Source organism: Heteronotia binoei, chromosome 7 (genome assembly GCF_032191835.1).
Source record: "Heteronotia binoei isolate CCM8104 ecotype False Entrance Well chromosome 7, APGP_CSIRO_Hbin_v1, whole genome shotgun sequence".
NCBI lineage: Eukaryota > Metazoa > Chordata > Lepidosauria > Squamata > Gekkonidae > Heteronotia > Heteronotia binoei.
In genome coordinates, this window is record NC_083229.1 from 23124593 (window position 1) to 23144664 (window position 20072).

The following is a 20072-nucleotide window of genomic DNA, read 5'->3' on the forward strand; positions in this document are numbered from 1 at the left end:
CAGAGTCGGCCCTAGTTAGCATGTGGATAGGAGACCACCAGGAAGTCCAGAGTTGCAATACAGAGGCAGGCCATGGCTAACCACCTCTTGATATTCTCTTGCCTTGAAAACCCTATGAGGTCCTCATAAATCAGCTGTAACTTGACAAGCTCGTTCCACCATACCCAAGGCTTGGAATTGCCCTTAGCCCCAGGGCTTTTTTTGGTAGCAGGATTAGGCCACACACCCCTGATGCAGCCAGTCCTCTAAGAGCTTACATTGCTCTTAATACAAGGCCTATTGTAAGCTCCAGGATGATTGGTTACAGCAGAGGGCGGGGTGCAGCCCAGGGGTGGAATTCTAGCAGGAGCTGCTTAGCATATTAGGCCACACACCCCTGATGTAGCCAATCCTCCAAGAGCTTACAAAAAAGAGCCTTGTAAGCTTTTGGCGAATTGGCTACATCAGGGGTGTGTGGCCTAACATGCAAAGGAGGCTCCTGCTATAATTCTGTCCCTGGTGCAGCCTAATACGCAAAAGAGTTCCTGCTACAAAAAAAGCCCTGGCCAGCACTGTGAAATCCCAAGGGATGACCTGTGTTATATTCTTTTGCTTTTAGTGTAGTTGGAGGGTATTTGCTGGGGCATCAAATGCAGTGCAGTGCCTCTGTTCCCAGAGAGGGTCTTAGCACGCATCTGAAATTTTGGGATAAAGGTTACGAGTGGCTTGAAAATCTGCAGCACATGACACAAAAGAGCTGTACTATAATAGCTATACATTTTTTTTCCAGGCCTGGAGGTGCTTTTTGACCAATGTTCTGTGAACCTGATTAATGCAACCCAGACTGTAGCATTGTTTCAATGAAGGATGCTTAAAGAAATATCGGGGAAAGTGTTTATGTGCAAAATGCAAACGAACTGGGAGCGCGGCATGGGAACCAAACCTCTGCTCACTGAGCTTTAGAGATGTCAGCTTCACAAAACAAAAAGAATTAACCGTCTGCTTCACCTTAACTCAGGAAATCTGTAGAGCTTTAGTCAATGGCTTGGCAGTTTTGTGAAATACCTGGGCCAGGGGACCCGGCCTTAAACTTGAGCAAATTAAATCTTTCATATGATACTTCATATAGCTTTTGTGAGTTTGGGAGTGTGATACCGGATCACTGATTATGTAGGTACAGTGTAGCCAAACAAGTCTCTTCCTAGTTGATGTGTTCTTAATGTTTGGACTTGCAAAGCTTCCATGACTCAACAGGTTTGTGTAATTAGTAATCATGCTCTTTCACTAGCTGAGAATTGGCTGCCTTTCCATGTTGTCTAATGGAGAGCTCTCTGCTTACATACTCTAAAGGCAGTGATGTTTTTTCCTTCCTGCCTACTTACTTAAGCCAAGTGAATTCCCAAAAATTGTTCATGCAAGAACAGGGCTTCCTTTCCTCTAATCCTTTGCCTGCTGGCAGGTGGAAGAAACCATTTTGCCAAGCTGTCCCAAAACCAGTTGCAGCCCTAGATTAGAACCAGGGCCAGCTATATGTTTTCTCTGTGTTCTCTATTCCCAGAGACCTTGGGTTCTAGAGGAAACATGGAGCAGATTCTTTGGGTGCAAGCTGTGACACTGTGCTAGACTTACTCCCCACTTCCTTGGCTTTCGAACTGTTGTTGGTCTATAGCAGGGATCCCCAACCTTCCTGAACCTGCGGGCACCTTTGGAATTCTGATGCAGGGCAGTGAGCACAATCACAAAATGGCTGCCACAGGAGGTGGAGCTAATCAAAATGGCTGCTGAAGGAGGCGGGGCCAATCACAAAATATCAGGGAGGGAAGGTTTATTTTTTAAATTTTGGATTTAAATGGGAAGGAGGCTATATGTGACTTTAATAGTGCCTCTTCAGCATTTCAGGTAGAAGCTCTGTCTAACAAGATGCCTTTTAATCTGCACAGACAATCAGAAACCCTGTTGAACAAAAGCCTTACCAAGCCCTGCCCACTTTCTAAAAGCAAGTGACTGGCACCACGAAAGGTGTCTGTGGGTTTTATGGTGCCCATGGGCACCACATTGGAGACCTGATCAGTAGCCAATATCTGCAATTGGATTTGCCTTTGTGGGTAATTCAGTTGTAAATGATTTGTTATTGCACAAAAATGGTGCAGTATTTAATGATATGTGGATGCTCTTCTAGCTTCATAGTTCAAAATGCAACCAGGAGGGGGAGAGAAAATCTGTTATCGTTAGGATGGGGATTCATCCGTAACAGTGGCTTATGTCCCCTCTAAGAAAAAGTTTCTGCTAGCTGGTAAAATTAAGATAGTTTGTTAAAGTTTGTCTTTTTTTTTTTCCTTTCAGGGAAGTTATCCGATTTGGGAAGACTTCATCAACAAAGCAGGGAAGCTACAGTCTCAGCTTAGGTAAGCTGTTTTTTTCCTTTCCTACGTTTCTTTTATGTCTGTTGGGTTTACTGTATATACAACTGACTTTCTCCCTTTAATCTACTTTTTCTGTGCCTGCAGCAATAGGGTAATTATGAGCTGCTCTTCAGAACGATCTGTCCCCCACCCTTCAGAGGCATAAATCCCCCACTCTGGCCTTCGGTTTTCTATATTAACCATGTTTCTGCATTCCATATTTAACTAGTGCACGTGCTCCTTATGAAAATGCAACTTGAAAGGATTAGCTTGCAATGGGTTTTTGCAAGCTATGGTTATGAGGAATCTGGGTTTGTGTGTTTATTTAATTCATTTAGAAGAAGATGATGATATTGGATTTATATCCCACCCTTTACTCTGAATCTTGGAGTCTCAGAGTGGTCATAATCTCCTTTACTCCCCCACCACACCAACAGACACCCTGTGAGGTAGGTGGGGCTGAGAGAGCTCTTAACAGCAATTGCCCTTTCAAGGACAGCTCCTATGAGAGCTATGGCTGACCCAAGGCCATTCCAGCAGTTGCATGTGGAAGAGTGGGGAATCAAACCCGGTTCTCTCACTTCACCACTTCACCAAACTGGCTCTCAGCACCTTTCTCCCAAAGTGGCTTGCATCTTTCTCTTTTAACTTCACAACAACTCTGTGAGGTAGATTAGTCTGGGAGAGTGTGACTGTCCCAAGGCCACCCAGCAGACTTCTGCAGCAGAGGTGGGATTCAAACCTGGGTCATCTAGATCCTTGTCTGACAATCTAACCACTACATTGTGCACATATGAAACTGCCTTATACTGAATCAGTCCATCGTTGTCAGTATTGTGTACTCAGATGGGCAGTGGCTCTCCATGGTCTCAACCTGAGGTCTTTCACATCACTCATTGCCTGGATCTTTTAACTGGAGATGCCTGGGATTGAACATGGGACCTTCTGCAAGCAAAGCAGAGGCTCTTCCACCAAGCCACAGCCCCTCCCTAAACACAGGAAATGCTTGCATTCCTTACAGTTTGTGAGTGTCCTTAAGGCACCAAGAAATCCATTAAATGCATTATTATGAACATATGGACATATGAAGCTGCCTTATACTGAATCAGACCTTTGGTCCATTAAAGTCAGTATCGTCTTCTCAGACTGGCAGCGGCTCTCCAGGGTCTCAAGCTGAGGATTTTCACACCTATTTGCCTGGACCCTTTTTTGGAGATGCCAGGGATTGAACCAAGCAGATGCTCTACCACTGAGCCACCGTCCCTCCCCAAACATATGAACATATGAAGCTGCCTTATACTGAATCAGACCGGCAGCTGCAAATAAATAAGAGAGGAAGGCTCACCCGGAGCTCCCATTGTACAAGTGAGGATTTGAACCCAGATCTTCCTGATCTTAGTCCAACACTCTTAACCTCTACACCACCCTGTCTCATGCTGACCATGGTTATCTTCCTGCACATGGAGCTAGATCCAAGTGAGCAGATGTGTTGGTCTGAAGCAGTAGAACAAAGTAGGAGTTAAGTGGGACCTTTAAGACCAACAAAGTTTTATTCAGAGTGTTAGCTCTCCTATGCATGCAGACTTCTTCAGACGAGGGGCTGGGGTACAGTGGGCTGAAATACATGTAGCTGGTGGGTTAAAAGTTAGGATCAAATGGCGAAATAGTGTAATAAATTGGAAGACCATTTGGTCTGGATTCCAATAAAAGGTAATAAAAGTTGCCTGTTAATTGCTGTTGCTGCAAGCCTAGGTAAAACAAAAGGACACGTATTTCCTAGTGATGTTCTTGTCCACCTGATTTACAAGAATACTACATGTATTGCAACCTATTGTACCCTATCCCCTCGTCTGAAGAATTATGCATGCATAAGAAAGCTTAAATTCTGAATAAAACTTTGTTGGTCTTAATGGTGCAACTTGACTCCTACTTAACACACGGAGCTGTAACCTCTGGTTTAATGATTCAAGAGGGCAGCCGTGTTGGGCTGAAGCAGTTGAACAAAGCAGGAGTCAAGTTGCACCTTTAAGACCAACAAAGTTTTATCCAGAACGTAAGCTTTCATGTGCTAAAAGCACACTTCTTCAGACGAGGGGAATCGGGTAAGGTGGGCTGAAATACATGCAGTTTGTTGATTAAGAGGGCAAACTGGCTGGGATCACATGGTGGAACAGTGTGACAATTTAGAAGGCCATTTGGTCTGCATAGCCATAAAAGGTAATAAAAGTTACCAGCCAATTGGTGTTTCTGCAAGTCTAGGTAAATTATGAAAGGACGTGTATTTCCTTGTTGCTGACCACCGAATTTACTTCTCAACATCAATCTGTACATTATAAACATAATTCTAGTTTGCCAAAGAAAAAAAGAATTCATAAAATGAAAATGGGTTAAGTATATAGAAGGGAAAGGAGGCTGTCTTCTAGAGGAGGGGGGGCGGGGAAGACCCTTGAATTCTTTGAACTGACTCTTAATTTGCAAACATGGCTTGCTAGTAACCGTTACACATCTGTGGGGCTGATAAATGTGTCTCATCCATATTCTGTTGATCCGGTTAATTGTGACCGAGCTTTCTATTGTCGGAGTCAATGGCATCTGAAACGTGGAGGCCCCTGGGTTTGATTCTTATGCCCAGCTTTTTCAGTTAGCAAAGTAGGGAGAATTGCAGATATCCCAGGCTTAATAAAGAGGTTTTTTCAGAGCAATTTTTTCCAAATCCCTTCTTTTTACTTTACAACTCTACAGTATGGGTTTGGAAGCATTTCCATTAAAAACGGCTACACTGTAGAATCTTTCTGAGTGGTGTTATAGTAGTGAAAAGTGGGACAAAGGAACTTCCTGCTGAGAGAGAGAGAGACTATTATTACATCACATCTGGGTAGCTGTTAAGCATAGGAAATGAGAATAGGCATTTTCATACTTCGTTCAGATAATATCTCCCAAGTATGCTAAAAGCAAAAACATTTCAGACTCTATATTGCCACGTCTTAAGGATGGATTGCATAAACCCCTCTGGTCCTTTGTGGGTTTTTCTTCATCCGATGTCTCTCGATCCCTACAGTCATGTCCTAGATTCTCTAAAATTTTGGATCTTGATTTAGTGAAACTACATTCTATTCAGGAAATCTTCATTTAGGTGATTCCTGATTCCTGTAGAGGTTGCTTGCAAAATGGCTGAGTAGTAAAATAATGTAATCTTTGTTCTCTGTTTGCAAGACCTTTGATAGGAGCTACTCACATTTAGCAAAAATCTTTTATTAACATGCATTCCTGCTGTGGGGCAGAATGGTAAGCTGCAGTACTGCAGTCCAAGTTCTGCTCACAACCCGAGTTTGATCCCAGCGGAAGCTGGGTTCAGGTAGCTGGCTCAAGGTTGACTCCATCCTTCCGAGGTCAGAAAAATGAGTACCCGGCTTGCTGGAGGTAAAGTGTAGATGACTGGGAAGGCAATGGCAAACCACCCCGTAGAAAATTCTGGTTGCTTGTACAAGTGACTACCTCTACCTTTATTTCTGCTGTAAAGCTTGTGGGAAAGCTATGCAAGGGAGGGGCCTGTGGCTCAGTGGTAGAGCGTCTGCTTGGTAAGCAAAAGGTTGCAGGTTCAGTCCCTGGTGTCTCCAGTAAAAAGGACCAGGCAGTAGGTGATGTGAAAAGACCTCCCCCTGAGACCCTGGAGAGCCATTGCCAGTCTGGGTAGACAATACTGACATTGATGGACCAGTAATCTGATTCATTATAAAGCAGTCTCATGTGATCATGCATGTGTTTATTTTGTTTGGGAGCAGGACACTTCGTTTGGGCAGTTTGCCTTAATGGTGATAGAAAGTGCCATCAGGTTGTAGCCAGCATTGGCAGCCCCATAGTTTTAAGGACAACGGATGAACAGAGGTGGATGGCCATTGCCTGCCACATCATACTGACCCTGGACTTCCTTGGTGGTCTCCCATCCAAATGCTTACCAGGGCTGACGCTGTGTAGCTTCTGAAAACTGACAACATTGGTCCACAGTCAAAATGCTTAGGTGCTTGTGTCTAAAAAAGGGTGTGTACGGTACATGATGAAGATGGGGGAGATCTCTCTTAATCTTGCAGTGGCTTTTTGGGTGGCACTTTACAATTCCTTAATAAAACAGGCATCAGCTAGAAGGATCGAGAGTGTTTAGCTAACTTGCCCTAACGTCTTTCCGTAGGCCTTCGTGGAAGTCGTAGAACAGGGGTGGCCAAACTTGCTTAACATACGAGCCACGTAAGCCGCAAGACTTCAGATTTTGAGAGCCACAAGACCAGGCAGGCAAATAGATGGGGGGATGGAGAAGGAGGAAAGGCAGACAAGGCAGGCAAGTAGATTGGGGAGAGGTAGAAAGAAAGCAACGTTGACTTTAAATGTATTCTCCAAGCTGCTGGCTGGCTTGGCTTGGATAAGCGATTTAAAGAGAGAGATGCCTTCTTCAAGCCCGGTCGATGGAGTGGTGGGGGCTTTTGAGAGCCACACAATATGTGTAAAATGGCCACATGTGGCTCCCGAGCCACAGTTTGGCCACCCTTGTCCTAGAAACTCGTGATGTTCATCCTCCTATTGTGAGCTCCTGTTTTTCTCTTCTGTGCCAGGAGACGGAGAAAGCCTGGCAGGAGGGGAGAGGGATGGTAAATTTCTTGCTGCTCAGCTGTCCACTGCTATTTCATGCCCTCCTTTGCTTTAACTGTGTGTGTGTGTGTGTGTGTGTGTGAGAGAGAGAGAGAGATTGAGTGTTGGATGAAAGCTGTGAGCTGGTTTCCCTGCAGCAGATTCCAGCTAACAATTTTTGATTCTTGCGGGGGAAGGGTGCCTGCAAAGAATGTGATGTGTAAGAAGAATGACCTATTAAATGCTGTGCCTCTTAACCTTTATCTGCAGCCTGAGAGTGTGGATAGTCTGTGGCTGGAGTGGTGCATCCCATGGAAAATGTGGGATTCCTCACCTTCGATGTTGCATAGAGTGGTCTGTTGGGTATGGGAGGGGGCAGCATTTGCAGGGGAGAAATGGCAGGTGTGCACCCATGGCGGTTTGCTCTGCAGACTCTCTCCTCTTTGCTGCAACCTCCCTCCTCGATTCTGTTTGCCCATCTGGTGGGGCAAAGCGACCGGGGCAGAAGCAGTTGTGGCAGAAAGCCAGCAGGTTGATGGAGCTGAAATGCCCCACCTTCTTGCATGTAAATGCCACTTTCTGTCGCCGCCTGTCATGAGCCCTGACGAGGAGGAGCTGGAAGGGTTAACAGACCTGGAAGAGTTGCCAACCAGTTCCTCAGCTGAACAAACAGCAGCTGGCCCATCAATCACTTTCCAGGCACCAGCGCCAGCTGTTGCTGATCAATCTCCTCCAAGCTCTCCTCTTCCCATCTCAAGAGTTCAAAGCAGGCTCCGGAAAGAACTTTCAGAGTAAAGACATGAGGCACACCGATGCTTCAGATCTCTCAGCCCTGAGTTCTAGCAGAGTCACTGCCACCCACGGAGGAGGCTGATTGAGACTCCCATATAGCTCCCAACCAGGATCTGGTAACCTTGGGGAAGCAACAAGGCTATTCTTTGGCTTGCATCCACGCTTCTTCTTGATCCTGACCTGTTTGATTTCCTTGGCACCCTGACCTTTTGGCTTTTGGACATTGACCTCTGATTCCGGTTTGTGATTCTGCATTGGTGACTTGGCTCCTGCTTGACTTCCTGGACTTTGACCTTGGACTGACTTTGGACTCCTGCCTGCCTGCACCCTGAGGACGTGACACCGCTGTTCCTTCCCATGGATTCCCACGGTGCCCTTGTTTTTAGTTTATCCCCCAAAGTCATGTCCCAGATTCTATTAAAATTCAAGTCTTGGGCATGCAGTCAGTTAAATGAGAAGAGGAAAGACTTCAGCGTAAGTTTTGAGGTGAAAAGGGTCCTCAAGACCCACTTATTCGTGAAGTGGTACTATATTTAGGGAGGACCGGATCTGTGTTTCTTTAAAATTTTCTTCTGGAGGGTAAGGATGTGGGAATGCTGTGGGGCTAGATCTGGGTAGGGAAGGGAATAAAAGCTTCTGAGAAGGATCCCTTAGGATAATTGTTGAAAATATGACGTACTTTCATTAGCTTGTCAGAAGCTTGATGTGATCTCCATGATCAGTAGACTCGGTGTGATTAATGAGTTTCTGTGTTGTACCGCTGAATACCTGAGTGGCCTTCTGTGTATGTGTCACACAGCCGGGCCTAGCAGGGCCTTCTGCTGGCTGCCACCATTCTGGTACGGGTCTGTATGGAAGGGCCCAGAGCACCCAACCACCCCTATATCCTCCTTATTAATAGACACCTCCTAATTGTGACCAAGGAGATGTGAGGACCCAAGAAGTATAACAACAGTTTATTTACAGCGCTCAAATAATAAGTGGGTGACAAAGATTTAGTGCTAAAGAAAATATGAGAACAGTAAAGGTTGGTGCAAAGAAACAAAAGCCCTGACGCATTTAAGCTATACAGTCCCTACTCTACTAATCAACGCTCACCCCTTGCCTTGGATGAGGGATCTTTCCCCTGCTGCAAACTCTCCAGGCTACAGCCTGCCTCCAGCTCAGCCTTCCAGGAAAAGAACACCCCTTGCCTGGGCTTGGTCCTTTTATGTTCTCCTCCCAGGCCCTACCCCTCTCCGGGCCAGTTTCCCTCCAAAACCTGGCCATCCAATCAGAGAGACAGAAGGGATCTTGGGAAATGTACGCTTTCCCAAGTAACTCCTAAGCAAGTTTCCCTGGGTCCTGCAGGCCTCACTAGGCCCAGGATCATGACAGTAAGAAATGTTGCATATATGTTCATTTCATAGATCAAGAGTAATTTTCTATCCTACCCCTTCCTCTGAGAGAGTGCAGTCTGAATATGAAGAGAGTTTTGTATACTTACATGGAGACACGTTTTAAAAATGATTTAACTTGAGTTCTGACGTGGTGCAGCTGAGGGACAGATCTGTCGTTTGATGCCACTGATTATGAGACTTTCTAAATAGAGGGGAACAGGATGACCAAACTGAGCTTTCTCTACCTTGCTTGTTGAGAATGTTGACAACTGAACCTGCATACCTTTGCAGTATGTAGATTGGACCCAGTAAATCCATTGATCTAACAGGGGAGCCTTCCTCCAGTGCAAGGAGTGCTCTTCCCACAGAACACATCTTTTCTGCCAAAGTAAGGCTCCCTGTGTTAGCGGAAGATTTCTAGTGGAACACATTCAGAGGATCCAACCCAGATGTTGGCTCCACATGCAAACATAACACATCCCAAAGACTGCAAACATCCAGATGCTTGCATTTCTTAATGTTGGGCACCAAATGCCCCACCTCCCATTTGGTGAACTTGGGAGCAGGCTATCTGAGTTCTTTAGTGCGTGTCCTGTTGAAGGACTGACCAAGCCGATGGTAGCTCTTAAAGTACTGTGCACTTGTGTAGCTCCCCCTTTTTGGTTCAGGGTCTTGAGCAAGAGAATTCTTGGTGAATTGTGTTTTGTGTGCCAAACTTCCATTTTGTTCTCCTGGGTGTTGCCTGTTGTCCATTGCATGAAGCAGCTGGTTTTCCTGGCACCATAAGGGGCTGCCCTGGTAGCTCACACCAGCCTGATCTTGTCAAATCTTGGAGGCTAAGCAGGGTCAGTCCTGGCTAGTAGTTGGATGGGAGACCACCAAGGAAGTCCAGGGTTGCAGGGCAGAAGCAGACAGTGGCAAATCACCTCTGAGTGTCTCTTTTGCCTTGGAAAACCCTGTGTGGTCACCATAAGTCAACTCCAACTTGACAGCAAAAAAGGGGGGAGAAGCAGTTCATGGACCTCCCCCCCCCAATCAGACTCATTCATGTAATGAATGTGGTGATATATGCTGATATGTAAAGGACGGAATGTCTAGGGAACTTGCCCGTGACAAGATGGAAGTTCGCATACAACGAAGGACAAGGAGAACAAGACATTAGGGTTTGTAGAATCTTTCGGGATCAAGTGCCGTGTTCTACTGGAGAAAGTTTTCCTTCCAGATGTTTCGTTCTCAGCTGCGGAGAACATCCTCAGTGGCGTTGCAGCCGGAGCAGGCCCCACTCAATGCACAGCAGCCAAGAAAGTCTAGCGCCTGCTCCGGCTGCAACGCCACTGAGGATGTTCTCCGCAGCTGAGAACGAAACGTCTGGAAGGAAAACTTTCTCCAGTAGAACACGGCACTTGATCCCGAAAGATTCTACAAACCCTAATGATGTTACCAACCGCGAAAACCTGAAATCTTTGATGAGAACAAGACAGTTTGTTCTTCATTGGTTTTTTCTTGTAGAAACTCCTACATCCTGTTTTTATTGTTCCCTTCTGTAATCTTTGGAACTCCTTCATCAGGAGATTTGTTTGTCTCCTTCTATTGGTGTCTTAAGCCAGCAGGTGAAGACTTTTTTGTTTCGTCTGGCGTACCCCCAATAATAGTTATTTGGCCCTCCTTCTATTACTGTTTGGGGTTTTTTTTGTGCTTTTGATTGAATTTTATAATTTTAACTGTATTTTTAATTGTTTTAAATGTTGTTAGGCTTGCTACCTTGCGGATTGTGGGTGGAAGGGTGGCATAAAAATGCTTTAAATAAAAGTGCAAAAAAGGGCAAGAGTCCAGTAGCACCTTAAAGACTAACAAAATTTGTGGCAGGGTACTAATGAGCAGTGACTCATGAAAGGCTATAAAGGTAAAGGTAGTCCCCTGTGCAAGCACCACTCATTTCCGACTCTGGGGTGACGTTGCTTTCACAACGTTTTCATGGCAGACTTTTTACAGGGTGGTTTGGCATTGTCTTTCCCAATCATCTCCACCCCCCCCCCCCAGCAAGCTGGGTACTCATTTTACCGACCTCAGAAGGATGGAAGGCTGAGTCAACCTTGAGCCAGCTACCTGAACCCTGCTTCCACCAGGATCAAACTCAGGTCGTGAGCAGAGCTTTGGACTGCAGTACTGCAGCTTTACCACTCTGCGCCACGGGGCTTATACCCTACCACAGATTTTGTTTGTCTTTAAGGTGGTACTGGACTCTTGCTTGTTTCTACTGCTGTGGCAGACTAACTCGGTTACCCTTCCTAAACAAATACATCATCTTTAAAAAGGTTTAAAGGATAGTTCCTTTTAAAAATATTTCCCCCTTTTTCATGGTCCAGATACCTTGGCAGTTTCTAACATTACGTTGTCCCGTCTGTATTTCAGGACGACCGTCGTAGCAGCAGCTGCCTTCTTGGATGCATTCCAGAAAGTGGCTGACATGGCGACCAACACACGTGGTAAGTAGATGTGTCAGGTTCTAGTTGGGCAGAATGCAGCGCTTGCTGTGGAAGCCGTTTGCGGTAGTTCTTTTTTTCTCACCTTTTTTTGTTTAAAATTAAAACTTCCTATTACAACCACCAGCACTTGGATCTGCAAGACATCTGTGAAAAAGACCCCTCTATGCCTCAACTGTGAATTTATTCTGTGAACAAAAAATAAATGGCTTGGAAGAATTGAAAAAAAGCCAGAAACCTGTCATTGGGAGCTTGGATAACTGGCATGAGGCTTCATTTGCCATCTGAACAGTGTCTCTTTACTGAAATGTCGTAGAAATGAGAGCAGAGCTTAAATGTGCGTTTGCAGATCTGCAAGTTCACAGAAGTTACTAGTCCATATTTTAAAATTTAATTTAATTCTACTACCCCACACTTGTCATTTTGTAGTGCATCAGCAGCCAGAACGGGGTGGGTGTGGGTGAGGAAATGCTCAAGTTTATGAATGTTTCCTTCCTGGGGGGTCCAAGTGTCTGTTCAGCATGTGTGAATGGCTCTTTATTGAGCCTATTTTGGCTGATGAAGACCCTGAAAAAAAGTTTCCTGATCTTTGTTGGTGATGGAAGAGACAGTATTTTAAGTCTCTGTTCAGTTTGTAGCTGTCGCTGCCTGGCTTTAAATCAGTCCCCCTTATGAGTGTTGCCATGTGGATAGTTGTTTCTGTATTAGATGTCGTTCCTGTAACAACTTATTGCATGGCAAAGCCTTTGAGGTTGCTGTGTCATTAGCAAACCTGCCAAAGCACATGGCATTCATTGGCTGTCCATTGCGTACGGTTTTGCTTCCCCTTTGTTAGGATCCTTTCCATACCAATGGCTCTCGTTGGTTCTGGTTAGTAGAGGTTTTGCAACAGAACATGCTGACTTACATTGGCAGTCATATCACTAGAGTTCAGCTTTTTAAAATGAATAGTATGCAAGAGTGCCCTGACCTAGAGGACCCAGGCTAGCTGGATTTCATCAGATCTTGGAAGCTAAGCCAGGTTGGTCCTGGTTAGTACTTGGATGGAGGGGCATCAGAGAAGTCCAGGATTGCTACACAGAGGTGGGGAATGGCAGACCACCTCTGAATGTCTTTTGCTTTGAAAAATCCATGGGGCTCACACATTCACTTGCAAGTGTAATGCTGCTTTACTGGATGAGGAAGGTGTGGTGCTCTTTTAGGGCTAAGGTGCTACATAGCAAAAATAAAATGCTGGGGGGGAAGACTTTTCCCTCTTCTTTCTGCATGATCATTTAAAGTTCTGTGTTCCAACAACTTGCAACTGGAGTCAATTGACTTTCCTTAGCAGATTTGCATCCTAAAGTTTGTGCAAGAGTCATCAAATAGAATTCCTTGGTAGTTTTTAGAACCATCAGGTAGAGTTCCTTGATAGTTCTTAAACTATGTTGCTTCTAAGAATATGCTACTCAGGATTGATATTGGAACAGTCAAACCTGATGGTGGAAAAACCGTGAATTCACAGCTGCCGTGGCAACCCTATAGGTGTTTCAAGGCAAGAGACACTCAAAAGTGGCTTGCCATTGCCTACCTCTGTGTAGTGACCCTGCACTGCTTTGGTGGTCTAACTTGGGCCGACCCTGCTTAGCTTCCAAAATCTGATAAGATCAGGACAAATTTAAGACTGCCATATTAAATCTGTTCCAACATGCGTGGAGAAGGAGGAGGAGGAGGGGAAGAGGAGATTGGATTTATACCCCACCCTTCACTTAGAGTAGTTTACAATCTCCTTCTCTTCCCCTCTCCACAGCAGACACCCTGTGAGGTAGGTGGGGCTGCGAGAACTCTTGAGAACTGCTTTTGAGATAACAGGTCTAAGCAGACTGATTAATCCAAGGTCACCCAGCAGCTGCATGTGGAGGGATGGGGAATCAAACCTGGTTCTCCAGATTAGAGTCTCCCCGCTCTTAACCACTACACCAAACTGGCTCTTGACATCCAAGGTGGCCCTTGACATCCGTGCTGTTGGGAGTTGATGTACTGTAGTAGTCAAGCCAACAAGTGATGATTAGGTTTGTAGAATCTTTCGGGCTCAAGTGCCGTGTTCTAAGTTTTCCTTCCAGACGTTTCGTTCTCAGCTGCGGAGAACATCCTCAGTGGCGTTGCAGCCAGAGCAGGCGCTCAGACCTTCTTGGCTGCTGTGCATTGAGTAGCCAAGAAGGTCTGAGCGCCTGCTCCGGCTGCAACGCCACTGAGGATGTTCTCCGCAGCTGAGAACGAAACGTCTGGAAGGAAAACTTTCTCCAGTAGAACACGGCACTTGAGCCCGAAAGATTCTACAAACCCTAATGATGTTACCAGCCGTGAAAACCTGAAATCTTTGACAACAAGTGATGATTGAGGAGGTCCCTGGTTCTCACTTAACCTCTTCTGTGAGCTCACTAGGAGACCTCAGACAATCCACTCTGTGCCATCTTCAGCCTCCATTTTGCAGGAGAGAAATAATAAATACTAGACTACCTTATATGGAGGTTTGCATAAAGTACAAAAAAAAAGGAATGACTTGGATCTAACAGATGTTTTTCCACAGACCGAAGGGTTTCTGCCTGTGCTGCAGTTAGATTCAAGAGCAACAAGAGTATAAGCTTTCAAGAGTCAAAACTCACTCTGAAACTCTCTGCCTGTGGAATGTGACTTTCTCCTTCCCTGCTGCAGTTCAGAATGCCCCTCCAGCATTCTTCCTGACATTGACTGGAATCACACACACTAAATAATGCACTTTCAATCCACTTTCAGTGCACTTTCCAACTGGATTATGTGGTGTGAAATGGCAAAATCCAGTTGGAAAGTGCATTGAAACTGGGTTGAAAGTGCATTATGTAGTGTGTGTGATCACAGAACACTGCTCCAGTCTGGTGGATGTGGATGCATTTGGAACATCGGAGGTCCTTTATGTATGCTAAGTCTTCTGATGAACTCCCATGCTTGTGCACATGATTGGACCTTCCAGGCTAGGAAATGAATGTCCTTTGGCTTAACTCTAATTATGTTGCTGTTTGGTGTAGTGGTTAAGTGTGCGGACTCTTATTTGGGAGAACTGGGTTTGATTCCCCACTCCTCCACTTGCAGCTGCTGGAATGGCCTTGAGTTAGCCATAGTTATTGCAGGAGTTGTCCTTGAAAGGGCAGCTTCTTGGCGAGCTCTCTCAGCCCCACCCATCTCATAGGATGTGAGAGGAGAAGATATAGGAGATTGTAAGCTGCTCTGAGTCTCTAATTCAGAGAGAAGGGTGGGGTATAAATCTGCAGTCTTCTTCTTAGTGGTGTCTCATTGCATACCTTTTGGGTATCAGTCTGTTTGTTCCATAGGGATTTAAGCATAGGTAACTTGCTGGAGCTGCGAAATGGGTTACTAGTTTCCCCAGTTGTAGTGTCAGCAGTTGATGTGAAATTGATGATTGCCCCAGGGAGTACCTTTCCAGACCAGCTGTCAGGTGATGAGCTTGACCTTCTGACCAATGGGCGCTTGGTGTTCCTAATTTATAGGGCGTTGCAAGTGTGCTTTGAGTTTCCTCTTCTGCAGAATGCTTCAGTTTGGATCCTCCAGGGCTAGATGACCGAGCAAATCTCAACTTGCAGTCATGCATATATGGCAGTGAAGAACTGGTAGAGCTAGTCCTGTAGGGAAGTATGCCCTCCTCCCCGCTTTACCCTCCTGCAATCCTTCCCTCTCCGAAAAACTGCCTCTGCTTGCCCGTGCATGCTTCTGTCTCATGGGTGGCTCATGCAAAGGGTTTGTTAGGCTTCTTACCCTGAAGGAATTCTTGTTCACCCTGAACAACTGACTAATTGCAGAGCAACTGGAAACTCTGGATGGACAAAAGGAATGACTTTTATTGCATGTTGCTCTGCAATAGAAGCGTTAGGTTTTTAGTGCAGTAGTACCTTAGAGACCCAATTTTCCAGGTATATGTTGAAGGGTTATCAGATACTTGAACATTTTGGCTTGTCTGTAATACTGGACAGTATTAGTATCTTCTCCAGAGATAATTCCATTGCATTTAGTGCATACGTTCCACTACTTGGAGGATCTGGGGCCGCCCCCCCCCCTGACAAAAAGAGGCTCTTAAAATTCTGGCAGATAGCTTTGATATCTCCTCCTCCAACAAGATGGGAATCTAGGCACACTCTCAGAATAGGGATCTCCAGGGCTATTCTTGCTGTAGGAACTCCTTTGCGTATTAGGCCACACACCCCGATGTAGCTAATCCTCCAAGAGCTTACAGGACTCTTAGTACAGGGCCTACTGTAAGCTTCAGGAGGATTGGCTACATCAGGGGTGGATGGCTTAATACGCAAAGGAGTTCCTGCTGCAAAAAAACCCCTGGATCCCATCATGATGCCCATGAGTACCATGGCCCATTTCCTGGCACCTGCGAAGAGTGTTTAGAAAGTGCCATGTGGGCCTTTTGCTGAGGAAGGCTTCTGAATGGCCATTGGAGATTTGACTGGCTGTGGAGATTTTTAAAAATAGTTTTGGCAACAGCTGCCACCACAGCACAAGTCTCTTTGTGATTGAGGATAAGTCGTTTCATGGCTGGCTGCACTTTCTGAAGCAACCATTTTGTGACTGTGTCACTGCGCTGTGTCAGAATTTCAAAAGTGCCCACAAACTCAAAAAGATTGGGCATCCATGTCTTAGAAATGAATGTTTCGGGCAAGAATTTGGAGGGTGGTTTTTTTTTTGCTGATTTTCTTCTAAAGTATGAGGTTAATGAGAAGCATTTTGTGCAGTGTTACAGTGAAGACTGAGGCCCTTAGACTGTGACAGTTCTTTGGGATGGGTTGGAAATTTATGAACTCATAATTTTTTTGATTTTTCACAAGGCCTGCATGAGAACTGTGAAACGTGTATTTTTGTGGTCCTGGAAAAAGGCCTGCTTGGATCAGCGACTTGCTTTTTTAGATTCTGGTGAACGCAGAGTCAAAAATAGAGCAATTAATTAGAGTTGAGTTAATGTGATAATGGTTGAGACAGCTGTTCCATTGTAGTGTTGCTGAGGAAGATATACCTCCTTTTCAAAAGGCTTGTTAGTATAAGGTTGGGTGTTTAATCAGTTGGGGAGGGAAAAAAGGTCAGGTTTTAATGAAACATTTTTAAAAGCATTGGGTTTGTTTGGAACGACAAAAAAGACTTTAATTCATCAGCATGTTCGATAATCGTGCGAGTTACGGTGGGGGGAATGAATTTGCTGTTCTGGTGAAATTTTCATGGCATCCTAATGACAGCAGAAGGGGCTGATGGGAGTAAATTGTTGTGGCCTTCCCTTTTCTCTCAACAGTCCCCTGTGAACACTTCAAGGTGAAGCCAGGTTTTGGACACCTGTGTAGGCAAACAACCTCATTGCATGGGTGCTTGCATTGAAGGAGAAAGGGCTAAAATAATCCCTCCCATATCTTATGCCAGTGGACACCCCCCCCCCCCAAACTGGAACGACCCCTTCTGCCTAGCTTTTGTTCTCATGCTGCTTTTTCGGCATGCACAGAGGTGGTTGCTGGAAAAAGGAAGTAAAAATCTGTTTTGGCTGTTTGTCTTATGGTAGTGGTATGTGGGATCCAGTCTAACAAAACTAATATTTAAATCAAAAAGACTTATTTCCACCCTTTTTCTGAGAGGCTCAGGGGTGTGTGTGTACATGGCTGTCGTCTCTTCCATCTCACTCTTAGAACAAACCTTTCAGTTAAGTCATCTTGGGAGAGAATGATGAGACCAAATAGGCTTGCTGGCTTCCCTGTTATGGCAGGTGACCTCCTGGTCTTGGCCTACAGGCCCCCACTGCTTCGTGATGAAGCAGTGGGAGCAGTTGGGGGAGAAAGACCAGCACTGGGCAATGCTCTAGGGATTTCCAGATCTCTGTGGTAAAAACCATAGAGAGATGGACAGTTCCTAGAGCACTGCCTAACAATGTGACATAACTCTCATATATGGTTTTACTGTTTAAATTATTTATTATATTATATATTGTTTTATTGTATCATGGTTTTACCATGTCTTGTTAGCCGCCCTGAGCCTGCCTTGGCGGGGAGGGCGGGATATAAATAAAAGTTTATTGTTATTATATATGGAGCCAGAAGTGATTGATGGTGTTGCCCGCCAATAGTTTCTGCTGTCTCTGTTCCCCCAGTACTCCCAAGGTTGACTAGCCTAGGCCCAAGGGAATTAAATGAGTTTTGTGATAAGCTAGGACCTGAGCTTCTGTCTCCCCAAGCCTAATCAAATACCATAACCACTATGATGACGATGACATTGGATTTATATTCCGCCCTCCGCTCTGAATCTCAGAACGGCTCACAATCTCTATCTTTCTCCCCAACACCCTGTGAGGTGGGTGGGGCTGAGAGGGCTCTCACAGAAGCTGTCCTTTCAAGGACAAACTCTGCAAGAGCTATGGCTGACCCAAGGCCATTCCAGCGGCTGCGAGTGGAGGAGTGGGGAATCAAACCCGGTTCTCCCAGATAAGAGTCCGCACACTTAACCACTACACCAAGCTTGGCTATACCATGATAGTAATAACTAATAACACTGTTAAAAGTTGTTAAGTGAGATTTGTATAAATGTGTAGATTCACTGAGCAGTTCTTTGCTGTGGATTTTGTCCTGAGACACCAGAGCTGTCCTACGGTTTCACCATTTTGGTGGAAAGATGAAATTATTATTATTTTTAAAATGGAAAATAATGTCACCAGTTAGGCAACAGCTGAGTTTGGAGATGCTCACAAGATAGAAGAGGAGATTGGATTTACACCCCACCCTTCAGTTGGAGTCTGAGTGGTTTACAATCTCATTCCTTTTCTCTCCCTGCAACAAGCACCTTGTGAGGTAGGTGGGGCTGAGAAAACTCGCTCGAGAACTGCTCTTGTGAGAGCAGCTCTGAGAGAACTATGACTGGTCTAAGGTTGCCCAGCAGTTGCATGTGGAGGAGTTGGGAATCAAACTCAGATTAGAGTCCGCCACTCTTAAGCACTACACTGAACTGACAGCTTCGCCATCTTGCGAGGTTTGTCCTAGCTTGTTTAGGGTTGGATGGGGATTGCTATAATGAAAAGGGAAAAGGTAAGCTGCCACCTAAACAGAGTACTTCTTGTCTAATATTCCAGGAAGCTAATATTTGATTGCTGTCTGATAATAAAAGGAAACTCACTGTCCCATTGTGTGATGTGGAATCCCTGTTTATCTTAACAGTGATCTACATGTGCAGCAGAATCACTTTAATACTCCTCCCCCTGACCCTAGGTCTGTTTTGCATCCCAGTCCAAGTAAGGAAGAAAGAGCCCCGTGGCGCAGAGTGGTGAAGCTACGGCACTGCAGTCAAAGCTCTGCTCACGACCTGAGTTCGATCCTGGTGGAAGCTGGGTTCAGGTAGCTGGCTCAAGGTAGCCTTCTATCCTTCTGAGGTCAGTAAAATGAGTACCCAGCTTGTTGGGGATAAAGTGCAGATGACTGGGGAAGGCAGTGGCAAACCATCCCATAAAAAAGTCTGCCATGAAAACATCGTGATGCGACGTCACTCCAGAGTCGGAAACGACTGGTGCTTGCACAGGGGACTACCTTTACCTTTTACCAATAAGGAACTGCACCTTGAAAGCCTTCCTGCATCTAGAAAGGTAGCATGTTAGGCTAACCTAGAACTCTTCTCATGATATGCTATCTTTCTGTAAACCAAAACAGCTTAGATTTTGTTTGAGAAGAACATTGAAACATGCAGCATTCTCTGCTCCTCAACCCCATCTGAAATGGTTTGAGAGAAATGACATCATATGATTCTGCTGCGCATACGTTTTTCTTGTTCAAGGCTTGCAGGCTTTTGTTGTGTCTTGAGCTTTTTCTAGGCAATTCCCTGTAGCATCACTAGATCAGGGGAAGTGATAAGGCATGCATAATGCACACCTGTGCAAATATTTATGGGCTGTGAATTGACATGTAGTGCAAAACAAGCTGAAGGTGCATATGAAGAGAATTGGGTGCTTTCCCCCCTTCTGTGCTGCAGAAAGGAAAAATGGGGGGGAAGGACTTGGCTTCCTTTCTTTGTTTCTTGAGCATTCTGTGCATCTGTAATTGCCTTATAAATCTTGCTTGTGACAATTCCTCCCAGAAATAGCTTCTGTTTAGGGATAGTGTGAATCCTAATAGATTGTAACAAGCCTGAGTAGCCACATGTGGTGCTGCATGCGAATTTCCACTGAGAAAGTCTCTTTCTAGGAGGGATTCTTTCTTTCATGGGTGTGCTTCACTGCTGCTGGTTGGTCCCCTTGCTGTTGTTGACCTAACAGGCCTCAAGCCTCTTCTTTTGAGATTCTGTAGCACAGATAATGTTGTGAGCTGCTTCAGGCTGGTCTGGAGAGGTGGCACGGCATTTTTCTAAATAAACAAAGCAGGGAT

The 20072-nt window shown here is 45.3% G+C and overlaps 1 protein-coding gene across 10 annotated transcripts in view; it reads left to right on the top strand.

Moving 5' to 3' along the window:
* MTSS1 (MTSS I-BAR domain containing 1) overlaps positions 1-20072 on the top strand; it is a 225664-nt gene that overhangs the window by 35968 nt on the left and 169624 nt on the right. For all 10 annotated transcript variants that reach the window (XM_060243235.1, XM_060243230.1, XM_060243238.1 and 7 more), the window contains exons 2-3: positions 2323-2384; positions 11585-11658. In XM_060243235.1, coding sequence (XP_060099218.1) covers positions 2323-2384; positions 11585-11658 — 136 coding nt within the window. The remainder of the gene's footprint in view (positions 1-2322; positions 2385-11584; positions 11659-20072) is intronic.